Genomic DNA, 19091 nt, shown 5'->3' on the forward strand with positions numbered 1-19091 from the left:
CTGTGTCAACGTCTCAGGCTGAGTGAGTACCACAGTGCCGTAGGCACAGCGCTGCCCCCGCGTCCCTGCGCCCACCAGGCCCTGCGCCTCCCAAACCATCACCGGGCCCCGGGATCACCAACCCCTACCCACGGAGGGGCAACACAACACCTGGCTGCTCCGCATCACCATCCCCGGGACCCCCGTATTGAGCAGCGGTGGTGAAATCACCACAACCGTGGGTGGCGTCACGGACAATAACCAATTCCCACACCCAACAAACCCCTTTCACTCACGGGCGAGGAGTGCCGCTCGAGAACCCCCGGGATCCGGCCTACAGCTCGAGCCACCACTGAGCAGCGGCCGCCGGACCCGAGCAGAAGGGGGTGAGCGTAGTGTGCTGACACCCTCTTCCCCGCCCGCGACACTTTCATAGCCTGAAGCAAGACCCAAATGTTCTTAACATGAGCACCACCTGAATAACGAGGCATCTGAATGCCAAGCACGAGCTGCAATGAAGTAGACAGTTGAAGAACCAGGAAAGATGTGAGGCCCCGCTTGCTCCCTCTTCTGTTGCAGTCATGGCCTCTTAATCCCACTCTCAAGCAATAGTGTCACCAAGCATTTCCAAAAAATCCCATGGAAGCGTTCAGCTGTCCATCCCCAAACACTGGAGAGAAAGAGAAAGTACACTGCTTCCAACCCCCGAGCCCTGGTCCTGAATGCCAGCATTTCAAAAGTTATGGCGGTGGCGGTCCCACAGTATGAGGTCCCCAATGCCTGTACATTTCCATGTGGCCTGCACGAACATGTTGTGGACCAAATCAGGTGTTCACTGCGCAATGCCATCAGTGGCAAGGGACACATAACTATTGGTATGTGGACCAGCATGCACATGCAGGGATTTTATATCTCCCTAACTGCCCACTGGGTAAATCTAGTGGTGGCTGGCCCTTAGGCGGAAAGCATTATGGTGCATTTTCTACCACCACCGATGTCACACAGAGTTTTGCATAAACTTCACCGTCATGGCAACGTCAGGCTCTATTCACATTGCAGATTCTGACATTCCGCCCAATGGTTTCTCTGATCAACACGGGCAGATTCGGGCATCTACCTGCTGTGTGCTTAGTCATAGTCAGACTAGCAAGAGTTAACCTCTGCTAGCCTGCTTGTTAGGCTGTTTTGATCACATATTGTGAGGAAGCCAATCAAATCTGCTCCTCTCATACTTAAACTGAATGAAATCTTCTACCCATGCCAGCTATATGTTATACTGTGGTGGTCTGTGTGTTTTGGTATCCAAGACTATCTGAAAAGTGTTGATTTCTGCCAGCAGTGGCTGTGGAATTTACCCATTGTCTTGTTGTTTCCTCCCTGCTCTTGTTTTCCTCATTTTTTATTGTCTTATATCTCTGTGAGCACGTACTGTGTGACAGAGTTTTGGTTTTCCCTGTCTGTCTATTTTTATGGTTTTAATCTCACTCCTGTCCCGGTCCCTTCTAAATGAAGGGGTATCAGATTAGGGCTGCTCAGGAGCTAGGCCAGGAAGAAGACTCAGACATCCTCACCTTTAGGGATATGCCTGAAACTAGGGATAGCTTAGGGGCCCCTAGCCTGAGGGTCATCTTAGGAGCCCTGGTTTCCTGCTATTCCCATAGTCAACGTGACAACTGAGCATTACTGGACATTTCTCTGTCTGTGCATTCTCCTCCTCCTACTGCACTTCTTCCACTGCCTCCCCATATGGTGAGAGTAAGATCTCCACCATCAACGTCAGCCCTTCCAGGCTATTCTGAAACTCATCTATTTAGAGGGAAAAAATCTCACACCGCATAGGAGCTGTGAACGGGGACCAAACAACAGACTGATGAGTGGTTGTTGCTGTTGAACCTCAAGCCCGGCCTGTGGTGTGCGATAATGGACAAAATATTGTAGAAGCTCTGGGCCTAGCTGGTTTGACGCACAATACTTGCTTGACTCATGTGCTGAATTTGGTGGTGCAGAGGTTCCTGAAAAATTACCCCAAAACGTCAGAGCTGCTGGACAAAGTATGCCGGCTGTATGCACTTTCAGCGTTCTCACCCTGCTGCTACTCGCCTGTCTGCGCTGCAGATCACTTCTGCCTTTCCGCTTACCATCTTATATGCGATGTACCCACTGTAGAGACTGCGCGAGCAGCAGCAGACAATAGTGGACTTTCAGCTGCAGCACGCATGGGTGAGTTACTTTGTGGAACACCATCACTTCACGACCAAAGAGTGGGCCTCCTTGGAGGACGTGTATGCCATGTTGCGCTGCTTCAAGTACTCCACAAACATGGCCAGCGCTGATGACGCCATCATCAGCATTACTATCCCACTTTTGTGCCTCCTTGAAAATACACCTCAGGCGATGATGGATGATGAGGTGGGGGCACAGGAGACAGAGGAGGTTGAAAAGGGACCATTCACACAGTGATCAGGTCAGTCATCCTCATATGGCTTGGAGGGTAGGTTCCTGTACTAACAGCAGCCAGGTACACAACTGTTCAGCCAGGAGGCAGTTTTGAAAGATAAGGAGAAGGAGGAAAAGTATCCGGGTTCACAGCAGGGTGGCATTCAAAGTAGCTCACAGGCATAACTGGAGTGTGGCTGCTGGTACACAGAGGACACAAACAATACATCTCCCACTGAGGACTAGAGTTGAGCGCGGTTCGTGGTTCTCCAGTTCGCGGTTTGAGTGATTTTGGGGGGTGTTCTAGATCGAACTAGAACTCGAGCTTTTTGCTAAAAGTTCGTTTGCTCGAGTTACGTTCGAGAACGGTTCTATCAGCAAAAAGCCTAGATAATTACTAGCTGGCTTTTCACTGTAATAGTGTAAGTCACTCTGTGACTCACACTATTATGAAATTTCAGCGTATAGTGTGCGGGGACTGCGCGTTCAGATTATTGCTGCTGGGATAATGGCGATCGCCATTTTTTTTTTCTTCCTTCCCTAAGCGCGCGAGTAGTGGGGCGGGCCAGCATGTCAGCCAATCCCAGACACACACACTGCTAAGTGGACTTTTTGCCAGAGAAGCAAGGGCATGTGTCATAGGCTGTCCATGTCACATGTCCTTGCATTATAAAAACGGTCATTTTCTTTCAGCATGCCATTATCTGCCTTTTGCGTCTGGGTGTCAGTCACCGCTCACGCAGCTCCTGTCGCCGTTCCTGCTGTGTACACTATACACACAGCGTTCTACAGATTAGGGGCAGAATTTTATTTCAGCCCTTTTAAGGGCTAATTTCAGCTGGCTCAGAGCCATAGGTGACAGTCAGGTCCGTGGAAACGCTTGTTACAGCTACAGATAACAGCGTCTGTGTAGCTAAGCTCAGGGACTTCCTTGCTGCATTTCACCATTAGGAGGGATAGAAAGTGAGGCTTCCTTTCCTCTACACTGACCCACAACCCGGCCACTGTACCCTCTTGCCCTTTTTAGCAAAGCCATTTTAATTGCAGAGTGCTGCCAGTTAGTGCCATCCAAAGAGTGGCTGCTGTCCCCCATTTTTGTGCCACTTGTGCCAAGCAAGTCCCACCACCTCTGCATTCTCCCCTCCTGCACATTTTTGCAAAGCCATTTTAATTTGAAATAGTGCTGCCAGTTAGTGGCATCCTAAAAGTGGCTGTTTGACTCCATTAGTGTCCCACTGGTGCCAAGCAATTTCCAGCACCTCTGCATTGCACTCTCAAGCTCATTTTTACTAAGCTATTATAATAGCAAACACTGAGGAAACTTAGTGGCATCCTAAAAGTGGCTGTTGGACTTCCATTAGTGTCCCACTGGTGCCAAGCAATTTCCAGCACCTCTGCATTGCACCCTCAAGCTCATTTTTACTAAGCTATTATAATTGCAAGCTGTGCTGCCAGTTTAAGGGCCATAGTTGCATTGTCAGGGATAGTCAGTGTTGTTTCTTCTGCTGTCAATAAAGCTAGGCCACCTCTGCAATCTACACCACCTCTCAATTTTTACTACCACATTTTAAGTGGACAATCTTGTCGCAATCAAAATGAGTGGCAAAATGACAGATGCTGGTGGAAAGGGGAACAGGCATGCTGGCAAAGGAAAAAAAGTTTTTGTCCGTGGGGAAGGTGGCAAAGCTACATTAACATCTGCTGAAGATAGGCCATCTGCCAGCAAAAGTAAGATGTCTACTACTTTCCGTGGACAATCCGATGTGCTCCCTTTTTTACGGACCCGAACAACTGTAAGAAAGGTAGATGATGCACAAAAAAAGAACTTGCTTGAATGGATCTCAAGCGCTCCAACAAGTGCCCTCTCCTCCACCTCAACTACTGCATCCAAAAAAAACCAGTCCTCTGAGTTGTCATCCCAATCACACTTGCTTTCTCCCAGCTCTCAAGTCTCCATCCGCCCTGCACAGTATGGTGGAGTAGAGATAACTGAGTCTGCAGAGCAGTTCAGTAACACTATAGCCTGGGAATCAGAGGTGTGCTCCCAAGCTAGAGTGAGTACTGACCAGTCTGCAGTGATGCCCAGAACCTTTGTGACTCAGATTCAGGCTGTGATAACCAAGTTTCTGAGCATAATGTTGACCCTTATTCCCAAACTGTAACACCTGTTGTTATAGACAATGAGGAACATACTGATGACGATGAGACGCAGATACCAGATTGGATTGACAACTTAAATATTTGGTCAGGGCAGGAAGAGGCTTGGTCTGAGGGTGAGGGGAGTGCAAACAACGCTTGATGAGGAAGTTCTAGATCCCACCTACTGTCAACCCACAGTCAGGCACTCGAGGAGGTCAACAGAGGTGGTGGAGGAGGATGCAACTGACGACGAAGTTACTTTGCGCCTTCCTGGACAGAGGAGGAGTACTGGTAGCACGTCTACAACTGCATCCTCAGCCACCACTCTGCCTCTGAGCACTAGTCGGGGTGGCTCAGCAGGTTGCATGTCCTCTAAGCCTTGCCTAGCCTGGTCCTTTTTTGACCTTGCAAAGGATCGCCCAAATCATGTGATGTGTAAAATTTGTCGGGAATCTGTTAGTAAAGGCAAAAACCTCAGCAGTTTGACAACTTCTTCCATGAATCGTCACATGAATAAATATCATATGTCCCAGTGGGAAGCTCACCTGCTGCAATGCGGCCTAGCGGAGCAGACCATCCACCGCCTGCCCCTTCCAGTGCATCCGCGCGCTCTTCATCTTCTAGGACTGTTGGGACAGCTGTTTTTCCATGCACACCTTCCACCACTGTAACCGCAACAGGCAGTTTGCTTGGTAGGTCGTCAGTTGGTTTGGAAGGGGAAACAAGTGCGTGTGTACAGCTCTTTCAGATCTCTGTCCCTCAGATGTGGACAAATAAAAGGCCATTTCCTGCGACCCATGACAAAGCTAAAAGGTTGACTTTATCCCTCTGTAAGCTCTTGGCTACCGAAATGCTGCCTTTCCGCCTGGTGGACACACAGGATTTTAGAGACCTTATGTCTGTCGCTGTGCCCCAGTACCAGATGCCCAGTCGCCTCTACTTCTCTAAGAAAGGTGTGCCTGCGCTACACCAGCATGTCGCACACAACATCACCGCTTCCTTGAGAAACTCTGTGTGAGAACGGGTGCATTTCACCACCGATACTTGGACCAGTAAGCATGGACAGGGACGTTACATGTCGCTGACTGGGCACTGGGTAACTATGGTGATAGATGGTGAAGGGTCTGCTGCATAAGTCTTGTCGTCCCCACGACTTGGGCGTCAATCCTCTGTCTGTCCAAGTTCCTCCACTGCTTCTGCCTCCTCAACCTCTTCCGGGTTCTCCACCTCTGCCCCAAGCTTGCCTGGTCAGGCCACCAGCGTTGTAACTGCGCAGAAGGAATCACGCACCCCTCATTACTATGCTGGCAGCAGAGCGCAACGACAGCAGGCAGTCTTTATCTTGAAATGTCTTGGAAATAAGAGTCACACAGCGTCTGAGTTCTGGGCAGCTCTGGAGACTGAGTTTGGTAAATGGTTGTCTCCACTCAACCTGCAGCCTGGTAAGGCCGTGTGCGACAATGCTGCAAACCTGGGTGCAGCCCTTCGCCTGGGCAAGGTGACACACGTGCCTTGTATGGCTCATGTGTTGAACCTTGTTGTCCAGCAATTTTTAAACACACTATCCCGGCCAAGATGGCCTTCTGAACAGGGCACAAAAACTGTCTGCTCACTTCCGCCGTTCAACCGCCGCAGCTGAGCGACTTGCATCGCTCCAGAAGTCTTTCGGCCTGCCGGTTCATCACCTGAAATGCGATGTGCCGACACGCTGGAATTCGACTCTCCACATGTTACAGCGACTGTGGCAGCACCGCCGAGCCCTGGTGCAATACGTCATGACATATAGCCTGGGCCAACGAGATGCTGAGGTGGGGTACATCACCCTGATGTCTCAGATCAAGGACCTATGCACCCTTCTGCACAGTTTCGACATGGCGACGAATATGTTTAGCGCTGACAATGCCATTATCAGCATGACAATTCCAGTCATTTACATGCTGGAGCACACGCTAAACACTATTCGGAGTCAGGGTGTGGGACAACAGGAAGGGGAGGAACTACAGGAGGATTCATATGCGCAAGGGACAACAACATCACCAAGGTCCAGACGTTCATCATCACCAAGGCGGCAGACATGGAACCATGGGGGACAGGGATCAACAAGGGCGCATGGCAGCAGGCGAAATGTTGAGGAAGGTGCAGGAGAACATGAAGAAATGGAGGACGAACAGTCCATGGACATGGAAGACTCAGCGGATGAGGGAGACCTTGGTCAAATTTCAGTTGAAAGAGGCTGGGGGGAGATGTCAGAGGAAGAAAGAACGGTTAGCACCTCTATGCCACAAACACAGCGTGGACTTGGTCCGCATGGCTGCGCAAGACACATGAGCGCCTTCTTGCTGCACTACCTCCAACATGACCCTCGTATTGTCAAAATTAGAAGTGATGATGACTACTGGCTTGCCACACTATTAGATCCCCGGTACAAGTCCAAATTTTGTGACATAATTCCAGCCATAGAAAGGGACGCACGTATGCTGGAGTATCAGCAGAAGCTGTTACTCGATCTTAGCTCGGCTTTTCCACCAAACAACCGTGGTGCACGGAGTGATTCTCCCAGTTGTAACTTCACAAACATGGGACGGTCTCGTCATCATCCACAGTCTACCCGTACCAGCAGCACCGTATCTGGTGCTGGTAACAGCAATTTTATTGAATCTTTTCATAATTTTTTTAGACCCTCTTTGCAAGGCCACCAGAGACAACAAGTCTGACACATAGTCAACGGCTGGAGAGGATGATGCAGGAGTATCTCCAAATGAACATCGATGCTATGACTTTGCAAATGGAGCCTTGCTCATTTTGGGCTTCAAATCTTGAAAAATGGCCAGAGCTCTCCACTTACGCCTTGGAGATCTTGTCGTGTCCAGCTGCCAGCGTTGTCTCTGAACGTGTCTTCAGTGCTGCAGGGTGTGCTGACAGATAAGTGCACGCGTCTGTCCAGTGACAATGTCGACAGACTAACGTTCATCAAAATGTACAAGTCATGGATGCACAAGGAATTTACTACCCCTGTGTCATCCTGGGGAGAGTAAATGCTTGTGTATTTTGAATGTGCTTGATGCAAATCTACCTGTGAAGTGTACAACTGGGGCACAAGTGCTGCCACTGAAGGGGTTGTCTGTGTAGCCCAATTTTTGGAAAAAAGGGAGACTCCACTTGGAGTAACCCTTGCTTGCAGTGTTTCTAAAAATGATCCAAGATGAACAGATCTGGGATCAGCAAAGACTTTGCTACCTACCCAGGTGCAATCCTGGGGACGGTTAAGGATGGCGTATTTTTGAATGTGCTTGATGCAAATCTACCTGTGAAGTGTACAACTGGGGCACAAGTGCTGCCACTAAAGGGGTTGTTTGTGTGGCCCAATTTATGGAAACAAGGGAGACTCCGCTTTGAGTCACCTTGCGGTGTTTTACATGATTTTAGAAGGGCATGCCATGCCTATTTCTGTGTCTCGTCCTCTTTTTCCTCATAACGCTGTTTTGTTTTCGCATGAGAATTTGTTCTTGTCACTTTCCCATGTGTTTGTGTTGTGTTGTGAGTTGTTTGTCACCTTTTGGACACCTTTGAGGGTGTTTTCTAGGTGTTTTTATGGGTTTGTGATTGTCTCCCATTGTTTCCTATGGGTTCGAGTGGTTCGCCGAACCGGTTCGCCGAACCGAACTCGAACACGACCTCCGTTCGGCGAACCAAGCTCGAGCCGAACCGCGACCGGTTCGCTCATCTCTACTGAGGACAGCTTGTGGTTGCCTTTGGGCAGCCTGGCTTACATGAGCAAAAACATGCTGCGGTGCCTGTGCAATGACTGTCAAGTTTCCCTGATTGTTACCAGTACTGATTTCTGGAGAGCCACCCTGTTATATGGCCCCACTTTCTACACAACAAAATAGAACTAGAGTTCTATTTCATTATTCCTAGCTGGAGTATTCAGGTTTAGCTGCCTGCTTTCAATCATAATTTTTTCAGAACAAACATTTTGGGCCCCTAGATGATCAGTCAACATTATCAGTGAGGTGCCCTTATGCAAAGGGCTGGGACTGGTGGTAGAAAGCCTCACAGTGCACCACCAGCTTGATTTTAATTTCAACTACAAGTTTTTAACTGCAACAGCTATAGTGTACACTACTGGAGCAGCAATTTTGGTTCTGTGTGGGAACTGTGAAAACAGGCTCTGTGGTGGCACTCTTACAATTTTGTCACTGTAGGGGTACTCTGTAATAACTCTCTGTGGAACCACTATTGAAATTTTTATTTTATTTATTTATTTCCTATTTAACGAGTATTACTATGGTGACATAACATCTTTAAGTAATTTCCCTATCCACATTTGTTTGCAGGCCAATTGCCCTGCTCTTGTGTCGCCCAGGGATAGGGGTACTCACAGCCGGGCCAAGGGGTCACTTCTGTAGGTATCACAGTGGCGTGACCCGGTCTGTGATCCCAGGCTCCACAACAAAAGAGGAATATGTAAAGGGGATTGTCTGTGACGCCACCAGTGGGTTGCGGTGATGAGATGGTGGCACCGCCGCTGCCTCTGGGGACCGTGCCCGTGATGGTGTGGGGCAGCAAGGTGGGATCCCCTCTACGGGTAGGAGAGTTGTAGTCCTCCCGGGGCCCAATTGGGAGTTGTGGTGGTGGCAGGGATTGCAGGGAGCAGAAAACTCACAGTTTGGTTGTCTTGGTGTTGGATGAAGCTAGGCTGATGTGTGTGATCAGAAAACACAGAGTCCTTTGTAAACCAACTTGCCAAATAGCCGTCACGGTTGGCGGGTGTCTTCGGGTCCCACACCCAGATGTACAGCCAGGGGCCCTTCCTTCCACACTCTGCCTGTCTCTTTCTTGTCTGGACTAGTCAGTTTGAATGGTCTCCGGATTGGGTCCCTCTCCCGGCACCGGCGGGCTACAACCCTGTCCCGGTCGCCTCAGGTTCCCTGCTGCCAGATCTCCATCGCCTGTGGCCCTAACAACCACCTAGTCCGGTAGTCCAGGGCTCCAACCCCAGCTACCACTTTCTCTGGGGAGCTCCAAGCCTCCCCTGTCAGCTTTCCACTGGCTACAGCACAACTGAACTAAATTCTGCTCTGTCACTTCCTTAGCTCCTCTCACCCTCTCCCTTTTCCTTGAGAGGGGGTGAGTAGGGCCTCATTGGCTGCTTACATTTGTGTGGGGATTGTGTAGCTGCCAAGGAGAATTAACTCTTTCTGTGACTACCTGGTTTTGCCAGGGCGTCACACTCTTGCCCCCCATTTTTCTTGCTTTTGGAGCCCCCTAACCCTTACTATGACCATTTTGCAGCCATTTTACTGCACAGAAGATTGGGTCCCCATTGACTTCTATGTGGTTTGGGGTCAAGTTTGGGTTAAGTTCAAGGGCCTGGCCGAACCGAACTTTTAAGTCCGGCATAGTTTGACGAACCCAAACATCCACGTATATGCTCATCCCTGCTGAAGAAGACTATTTACACACTAATTTCACAATAACTTAGCCTGAAGTCCATTTCACATAAATTTAATGTGGTCACATTTTAGCATCTGCATTATGGCAACACCTATATCCCATATCCATGGCTGTTATACTGAACCAAAGTTAGAACACCACAAAACTATAGGTGATCCATGTTCATTTCAGTCAACCTCATTGTGTGACCTGAGAGTTGAGTTCATGAATTAGGTTTAGCTGTAAGTTTTGAGTTAATGAGACAATTCCTAATAAGATACCTACAACGTAGGTGAAAAGTGTCCTTCATTTGTGTTCAATGCATTTGTTTTTTTTCATACTTACCCTACTGTATAGATTTGACTGTCTAAGGACACAATGCATGATACAATGTCAGTATGTTGATAGTCAGATGAGCTTTTCTTCAGGTTTATAATATGTCCACAGGTTTTTTGCTCATCCAGAGGATAAATAGAAAGGTTATTCTTGAATCCACAAACCAAGAGATGTCGTCTGAGGTTTATTGCAATGCTGAAGATGGAACTTCTGAGCTAATGGATGCAATCATTATAAAATAAGTTAGTTTAATTAATAACCATCTACAGAAGGGCATATCAGACATTGTATTTTGATGACGTGTGTCGACAACATACACTACGCACAAAAAGTTAGGGATATTTGACTTGCGAATTAAACTTCAGGATGAACTTAAAATTCACTTGAACCTTTTCAGATTAACTTAATGTGACCTTCTCTAAACTTTAGAATGCACATGTTAAACTGGTCAATGTTTCAGTACTTTTTGCACAACTTGCTGTTCTCTACCAAGCAGCTTAATGACAAAATTCACTACAGGTGTTTGATCCATGAATTACCCAATAAATGACAGGGTTCACTTAGAATTGGTATTATTACAGTTCTTCTCATGCTGTTCACATTTTGACATCATGAGACCAAGACGACACCTAACAATTGATCAACAGTACCTTATGCTTCAGCTCATCAAGGTCACATCATTAGGGAATGACTGCTGGAGACTAGGGTACCTCAAATGGAGTGGCCTGCACTTTCTCCAGACCTGAATTCCATTGAAAACATAGAACAGCATGAAATGTCGTTGTCAAGCTGTAATTGATACTCAAGGCCACATGATAAGTTATTGAGACATTGACATTTTTTAAGGGGGGGTATACCCACCACTGTTGTTGGCTTTTATTTCAATAAATTGTTTGAGATGAGGAAATCGTTATTGTATGCTTCTACTTAGATGCCTTACTTTAATGATAAAATGGCTTTTTAGGTTTCCCATAAATTTCACCCAAAAGCCAAATATCCCTAACTTTTTGTGGGTAGTGTATATTAGTGAAGTTGTATTTTGATAGGACAGAATGCCTTACTTACTAGTTAACCATGAGGTCAAAAGTTAAGGTTATCAATAGCTGAGTCCCATATATGATCGGAGAGGTGGAAGTTGACAACTTGAGGGCCTGTCTAGTAGGCAAGTCCTGAAGGTTGAATAACCAATATTGGACATGAAAGCCCTTAATACTAATAAGTATCATACTCTACAGGAGTCCCAACAACAACATATGTACCTATTTATAACTCTTGAAATAGAATTTGAAAGTAAATAGATGACCAAAAAAATTATACAAGTATATTAATTTTATTGATCAAATTTCATTCCTACAAAACTGAAGGTTTGATAAATAAAAATCTATTAAAAGCAAGAGAAATTAGTGTGGTCAATGGCATGTCACATTATGGCATGGAATGTGTATTACAAATACATAATAATTAGGGATGATCAAATACCTCAAATATTCGGCTTCGTGAATATCCGTGAATAGGTCACCGCTATGTGAATATTCGATGCGCAATGTAAGTCTACGGGAAGCCCGAATAGTTCAGAATAGTTGTTATTCGGGATTCCCATAGACTTACATTGCGCATCGAATATTCGCGAATAGTGGTGACCTATTTGGCAAATATTCGCAAAGCCGAATATTTGAGGTATTCGATTATCCCTAGTAATAATTACATAAGTTACAGTACAATGCTCACACAAACACGAAATGTATAATGAATAAATAAATGAACAGAGACCCATAAAAATGGATGTACGTTTCGGGACTTGGGAGATGTGTACCCTCAGACCTCTGGCAGCTGAGAACTTATATCCATTCATGGGTGAGCAGTCTGTACATCTTTGTGTTATTGATAGGTGATTGTGCCAATAAACTACTATGTCCTCATGGATATACGTTGATCTGCATTACCTTTGAATTGTCTATGTAGACTAGGTTTCACCTTGAGAGTCAGTATTGCTCATGCTATTTAGCATGTAATTAAAGGCATACTTAGGGGTACAAAGTAAAGGTTTTTTTAACCAAAAAAACGCAATAAACCAGCGCTAGATGGGTTTTTTTCAATTTTATTGATATAAGATTTTTTCTATCCTTGTTTCAAGGCAAAATATTTAATAAGTAACACACTGATTATTACAGGTCCAGGGACCGCATAAAACACATATAAAAAACAGAGGAATAATGCTTATAAAAATAAAAATAATATTATTCCTTTTATAAAACCACCATGCTCCGAGATGATACAATATTCACATTGAATTGGTCTGACTAGTTTAAACAAATTGCCCCGGCCGGTGGCACATGCTCTATTGCTTAAATATTTTTAACTGATGAATTAAGTGAAATACCAAACCACTCGGTTAGTTTGCACGCTTACTATACACAATATAAGCATGCAACGTTGTATTTACTCCCAGACCTTTGGAGAAAAAACTAAAACATTTATCCACAATGACACCCCTGATCCACGGTGTAGGTCAGCAGAGTTTTTTAGCAGAATTTAGTCTGCGGTATTTGAATCGGCTTTTCTCCTCCGATTAAGCTGGAACCGCTGCGTATGGGGTTAATTAATTAACCTCCCAGAGCAGACACTTTGGGAGCAGCGGCCGCGATTAATGCTGGTTCTAAGGGAGGTATATAGTCAGCCAGACCCCTCCTTCCAAAGCCTATATATCACTTCAGAATACCGCAATCAGCCGGTCCCATACACTCTCAAATATACTTGCAATAAAACTATGCAAAGTCGCTGAAACCATAAGAGGCTGGCTGTAGATAAAAAGGCAGCGATAGTTACTCAGCCTCTCCGGCGGGCAGTCCAGACCGTATTCAGTGTAGGCTGACTGGATCCACGTAGGGAAGAAGTTGTATAGCAGGTTAGCACCACACTAGGTTCCGATCCGTTTCCAGGCAATGTAATGCCGCTGGAGGTGCCAGTGTGTGCTGGTTGGAGACACAGAAGGAGTCGGCAGTAATCTCTCAATTTCTCCGGCAAACCGTCCGGACCGTGTCCAATAGGTACAGATGGATTCCACACGGGAGAGAGATAGCTTGGCAGGTTATCACCACACAGATGAGGTAGGCAAGAACAGAGTCCTGATCCGACGCGCGTTTCGGGGGCGTGTGTCGGCCCCCTTCCTCAAGGATAACTCAGCTGTTGCCTAAAAGTCTATTTATGCATATACTTAATTAATCACAATTTGCATGAGATCAGACAATATTTAAATATTTAAATGCCACCACCATTCAATAATCCCTACATTTAGCAATTTATGAAGAGACCGCTCATATTAACCACAGATTATAATATAAGATTAAATAAAATAGAATTAATAAAAATGAATGGATTTGTGCAAAGGTTTTTCTTAGAGGTCCTATATATAACCTTACTTGTGCCACCTTATATATATATATGCATATACTATTTTTCAACAATTATGTTTAACATGAACATCATAAATATGTAATATAATTCGCTATGATATAAAGGCCCCTTTTGTCTATTACGATCTTGGGCTAATTAAAGCACTAATTGTAATATATGTTATGCATATACATATAACCAATGGCATCACATACTTTTTTTTTTTTTTTTTTTTTTTTCCCTTTCTTTTTTCTTTTTCCAATACCTATTACTCCTGTACTGATTTATGTATATAAAATTATAAATTAATTAAAAGCAAACAGTTCAATATCATTATTGAGTCCATATGGCTTCAAGGTATTTAATTCAAAAATCCATTGGCTTTCTGCTCGTGACATTTTTTTAATAAAATCTCCACCCCTCCAATCCTTTACTATTTTTTGTACACCCCATACTTGGGATCCTTTAAAAGACCCTCCATGTTTTAATGCATAATGTCTGGATAGGGGATGTTTAATACATTTATTTTTTACACTTCTAATGTGCTCACCCACCCTTTTCCATAGGGGTCTAATAGTTCTCCCAATATATTTTTTCTGACAGGGACATTGAATGCAATATACGACTCCCTTTGATTGACAAGTAATGAGTTCTTGAATTATAACTTCTGACTGTCCCTGTAAAAAGGATTTCCGTGTGACATTTTTTGTATTATTGCATATTATACAATTTTTGCATGGAAAAAAACCTTTCAGACCAAAAAGTCCTCCCTTTTTGGATGCTGTAAATTTACGTATGGTGGGTGCCACTAGATTACCAATATTATTTGCCTTTCTATATATAAATTTTGGATTGGTGGGCAAGAGATCCCCTATGACCTTATCCTCTTTCAGGAGGTTCCAATATTTTTTGATGATATTTTTAAAGAATCTTAAGTGGGGAACAGCCATGGGGACCAGGTTCGCCCCAAGCTACGCTAACCTGTATATGGGAAGGTGGGAGGAAGATACCATATACCCTGGTGGCGTGCTTCGGGAGAACCTGGTCCTCTGGCGACGGTTCATTGATGATGTCCTTTTTATTTGGTCAGGCGATGAGAAGTCACTTCACGAGTTTTTGGCAAGTGTAAACATAAATGAATATCATCTTAAATTTACCCATACATTGAGTACTACAATGATTAACTTTCTTGATTTGAATATTTTTATTGAGAATGGTCAAATTTTAACTAAAACTTATCAGAAACCGACTGACACAAACAGTTATATATCACTGAGGAGTTGTCATCTTCCAAGTTGGCTCCTCAATGTTCCTAAAAGCCAATATATCAGAGCATACAGAAATTGCAGTAAACAGGAAGATTTTGAGGTGGAGGCGGGTGTGTTAACAAAGAAATTTGTACAAAAAGGATATAGGGGGGAGTTTTTGAAGGAAGTTTATGTGCAGACAAAGCAGATAGAAAGAAAAACTTTACTTCAAAATAAACTAGGTACATCAATCTCCCCTGAGTCCAATGAATTTAATATCCCCATAATCCTCCAATACACTGCACAAGTAAGATTCTTTAAAAATATCATCAAAAAATATTGGAACCTCCTGAAAGAGGATAAGGTCATAGGGGATCTCTTGCCCACCAATCCAAAATTTATATATAGAAAGGCAAATAATATTGGTAATCTAGTGGCACCCACCATACGTAAATTTACAGCATCCAAAAAGGGAGGACTTTTTGGTCTGAAAGGTTTTTTTCCATGCAAAAATTGTATAATATGCAATAATACAAAAAATGTCACACGGAAATCCTTTTTACAGGGACAGTCAGAAGTTATAATTCAAGAACTCATTACTTGTCAATCAAAGGGAGTCGTGTATTGCATTCAATGTCCCTGTCAGAAAAAATATATTGGGAGAACTATTAGACCCCTATAGAAAAGGGTGGGTGAGCACATTAGAAGTGTAAAAAATAAATGTATTAAACATCCCCTATCCAGACATTATGCATTAAAACATGGAGGGTCTTTTAAAGGATCCCAAGTATGGGGTGTACAAAAAATAGTAAAGGATTGGAGGGGTGGAGATTTTATTAAAAAAATGTCACGAGCAGAAAGCCAATGGATTTTTGAATTAAATACCTTGAAGCCATATGGACTCAATAATGATATTGAACTGTTTGCTTTTAATTAATTTATAATTTTATATACATAAATCAGTACAGGAGTAATAGGTATTGGAAAAAGAAAAAAGAAAGGGAAAAAAAAAAAAAAAAAAAAAAAAAAGTATGTGATGCCATTGGTTATATGTATATGCATAACATATATTACAATTAGTGCTTTAATTAGCCCAAGATCGTAATAGACAAAAGGGGCCTTTATATCATAGCGAATTATATTACATATTTATGATGTTCATGTTAAACATAATTGTTGAAAAATAGTATATGCATATATATATATAAGGTGGCACAAGTAAGGTTATATATAGGACCTCTAAGAAAAACCTTTGCACAAATCCATTCATTTTTATTAATTCTATTTTATTTAATCTTATATTATAATCTGTGGTTAATATGAGCGGTCTCTTCATAAATTGCTAAATGTAGGGATTATTGAATGGTGGTGGCATTTAAATATTTAAATATTGTCTGATCTCATGCAAATTGTGATTAATTAAGTATATGCATAAATAGACTTTTAGGCAACAGCTGAGTTATCCTTGAGGAAGGGGGCCGACACACGCCCCCGAAACGCGCGTCGGATCAGGACTCTGTTCTTGCCTACCTCATCTGTGTGGTGATAACCTGCCAAGCTATCTCTCTCCCGTGTGGAATCCATCTGTACCTATTGGACACGGTCCGGACGGTTTGCCGGAGAAATTGAGAGATTACTGCCGACTCCTTCTGTGTCTCCAACCAGCACACACTGGCACCTCCAGCGGCATTACATTGCCTGGAAACGGATCGGAACCTAGTGTGGTGCTAACCTGCTATACAACTTCTTCCCTACGTGGATCCAGTCAGCCTACACTGAATACGGTCTGGACTGCCCGCCGGAGAGGCTGAGTAACTATCGCTGCCTTTTTATCTACAGCCAGCCTCTTATGGTTTCAGCGACTTTGCATAGTTTTATTGCAAGTATATTTGAGAGTGTATGGGACCGGCTGATTGCGGTATTCTGAAGTGATATATAGGCTTTGGAAGGAGGGGTCTGGCTGACTATATACCTCCCTTAGAACCAGCATTAATCGCGGCCGCTGCTCCCAAAGTGTCTGCTCTGGGAGGTTAATTAATTAACCCCATACGCAGCGGTTCCAGCTTAATCGGAGGAGAAAAGCCGATTCAAATACCGCAGACTAAATTCTGCTAAAAAACTCTGCTGACCTACACCGTGGATCAGGGGTGTCATTGTGGATAAATGTTTTAGTTTTTTCTCCAAAGGTCTGGGAGTAAATACAACGTTGCATGCTTATATTGTGTATAGTAAGCGTGCAAACTAACCGAGTGGTTTGGTATTTCACTTAATTCATCGGTTAAAAATATTTAAGCAATAGAGCATGTGCCACCGGCCGGGGCAATTTGTTTAAACTAGTCAGACCAATTCAATGTGAATATTGTATCATCTCGGAGCATGGTGGTTTTATAAAAGGAATAATATTATTTTTATTTTTATAAGCATTATTCCTCTGTTTTTTATATGTGTTTTATGCGGTCCCTGGACCTGTAATAATCAGTGTGTTACTTATTAAATATTTTGCCTTGAAACAAGGATAGAAAAAATCTTATATCAATAAAATTGAAAAAAACCCATCTAGCGCTGGTTTATTGCGTTTTTTTGGTTAAAAAAACCTTTACTTTGTGTTTAAATGAATTGGTAGAGTGAAGGGGTTCCTCTACCATTAGAACCAAGCTGCGAGACTATATAGGTTTTTGGTTAAGCGCTGCCAATTGCCTTAGGGCATTTTTTGAATTTCATACTTAGGGGTACTTTGCACACTACGACATCGCAGGTGCGATGTCGGTGAGGTCAAATTGAAAGTGACGCACTTCCGGCATCGCAGGCGACATTGTAGTGTGTAAAGCCTAGATGATACGATTAACGAGCGCAAAAGCGTCGTAATCGTATCATCGGTATAGCATCGGCGTAATCCATAATTACGCTGATGCGACAGTCCGATGTTGTTCCTCGCTCCTGCGGCAGCACACATCGCTGTGTGTGAAGCCGCAAGAGCGAGGAACATCTCCTACCGGCGTCACCGCAGCTCCCGTAGGATATGCGGAAGGAAGGAGGTGGGCGGGATGTTTACATCCCGCTCATCTCCGCCCCTCCGCTCCTATTGGCCGCCTGCCGTGTGACGTCGCAATGACGCCACACGACCCGCCCCCTTAATAAGGAGGCGGGTCGCCGGCCAGAGCGACGTCGCAGAACAGGTGAGTCCATGTGAAGCTGCTGTAGCGATAATGTTCGCTACGGCAGCTATCACAAGGATATCGCAGCTGCGACGGGGGCGGGGACTATCGCGCTCGGCATCGCAGTATCGGCTTGCGATGTCGCAGCGTGCAAAGTACCCCTAAGGCTTTTGTTTTGCTGCCCTTGGTCTGAAGGTGCATGTATTTGGATCCCTTCATATATACCATACACTTTGAGGACTAAAAAAATCTTTTTTATTTTACTGTATATTTTCTATGAATAATGTTTATATTTTATGAATATGGTACTCTGAGTGTTTTATACACAATTTGAGAATTATTTTCCTCACTGTAGGTTATTACACGTACTGTTAACTATGTTGCTTAACACATGCATAGAATATCTGTAATGTGTGTTGCCTTCTTGCTAATGGCAACCAAATCTTTATCACAGGGGCGGTAAATTACTTGTATCTCATAAACTGATTCCCTCACTACTTTACCCAGAAAAATTGCTGTAACATCTAAAAGAGACAATCTATCCTACTGAAATATGGTCTGTGCATACTTTGGTTCATAAGAAACTGATGTTTTAAAGCAGGTATTGAAAATATCCACCATTTACATCCAATTCATTCCATTCATGCCTGCATGCGCCATTCCATATTGTTGAATGTATTCCGCAGGGCGTCTGGGGTCATAGCCTGAACTTCTCACTGTATGTTCTCTCTAGTGCCTGTAATATCAGTGGCTTGTTAGTGTGCACCTAACATTTCAAATGGCTTCTCCATCATGCCTATCCAGTAATGTTCCTGTACGTTCTCGCTAACTCACCAATGAAAGCATACATGGTATAGATGGTGGATTTTGACCTCCAAACGTCTTTAGAAACTCACTTTGTCACCTCTTTAAGGACTAGAGTTGAGCAAACCTGTTCGATAAATGTTCGCCCAACTCAGGTTCGGTACAA

General features: G+C 44.1%; 1 protein-coding gene across 1 annotated transcript in view; it reads right to left on the reverse strand.

Moving 5' to 3' along the window:
- The window catches only part of LOC142302328 (uncharacterized), a 213082-nt gene that overhangs the window by 143203 nt on the left and 50788 nt on the right, over positions 1-19091 (reverse strand). Inside the window, exon 4 of the mRNA XM_075343390.1 lies at positions 10336-10541. Coding sequence (XP_075199505.1) covers positions 10336-10541 — 206 coding nt within the window. The remainder of the gene's footprint in view (positions 1-10335; positions 10542-19091) is intronic.

Source organism: Anomaloglossus baeobatrachus, chromosome 4 (genome assembly GCF_048569485.1).
Source record: "Anomaloglossus baeobatrachus isolate aAnoBae1 chromosome 4, aAnoBae1.hap1, whole genome shotgun sequence".
Lineage (NCBI taxonomy): Eukaryota > Metazoa > Chordata > Amphibia > Anura > Aromobatidae > Anomaloglossus > Anomaloglossus baeobatrachus.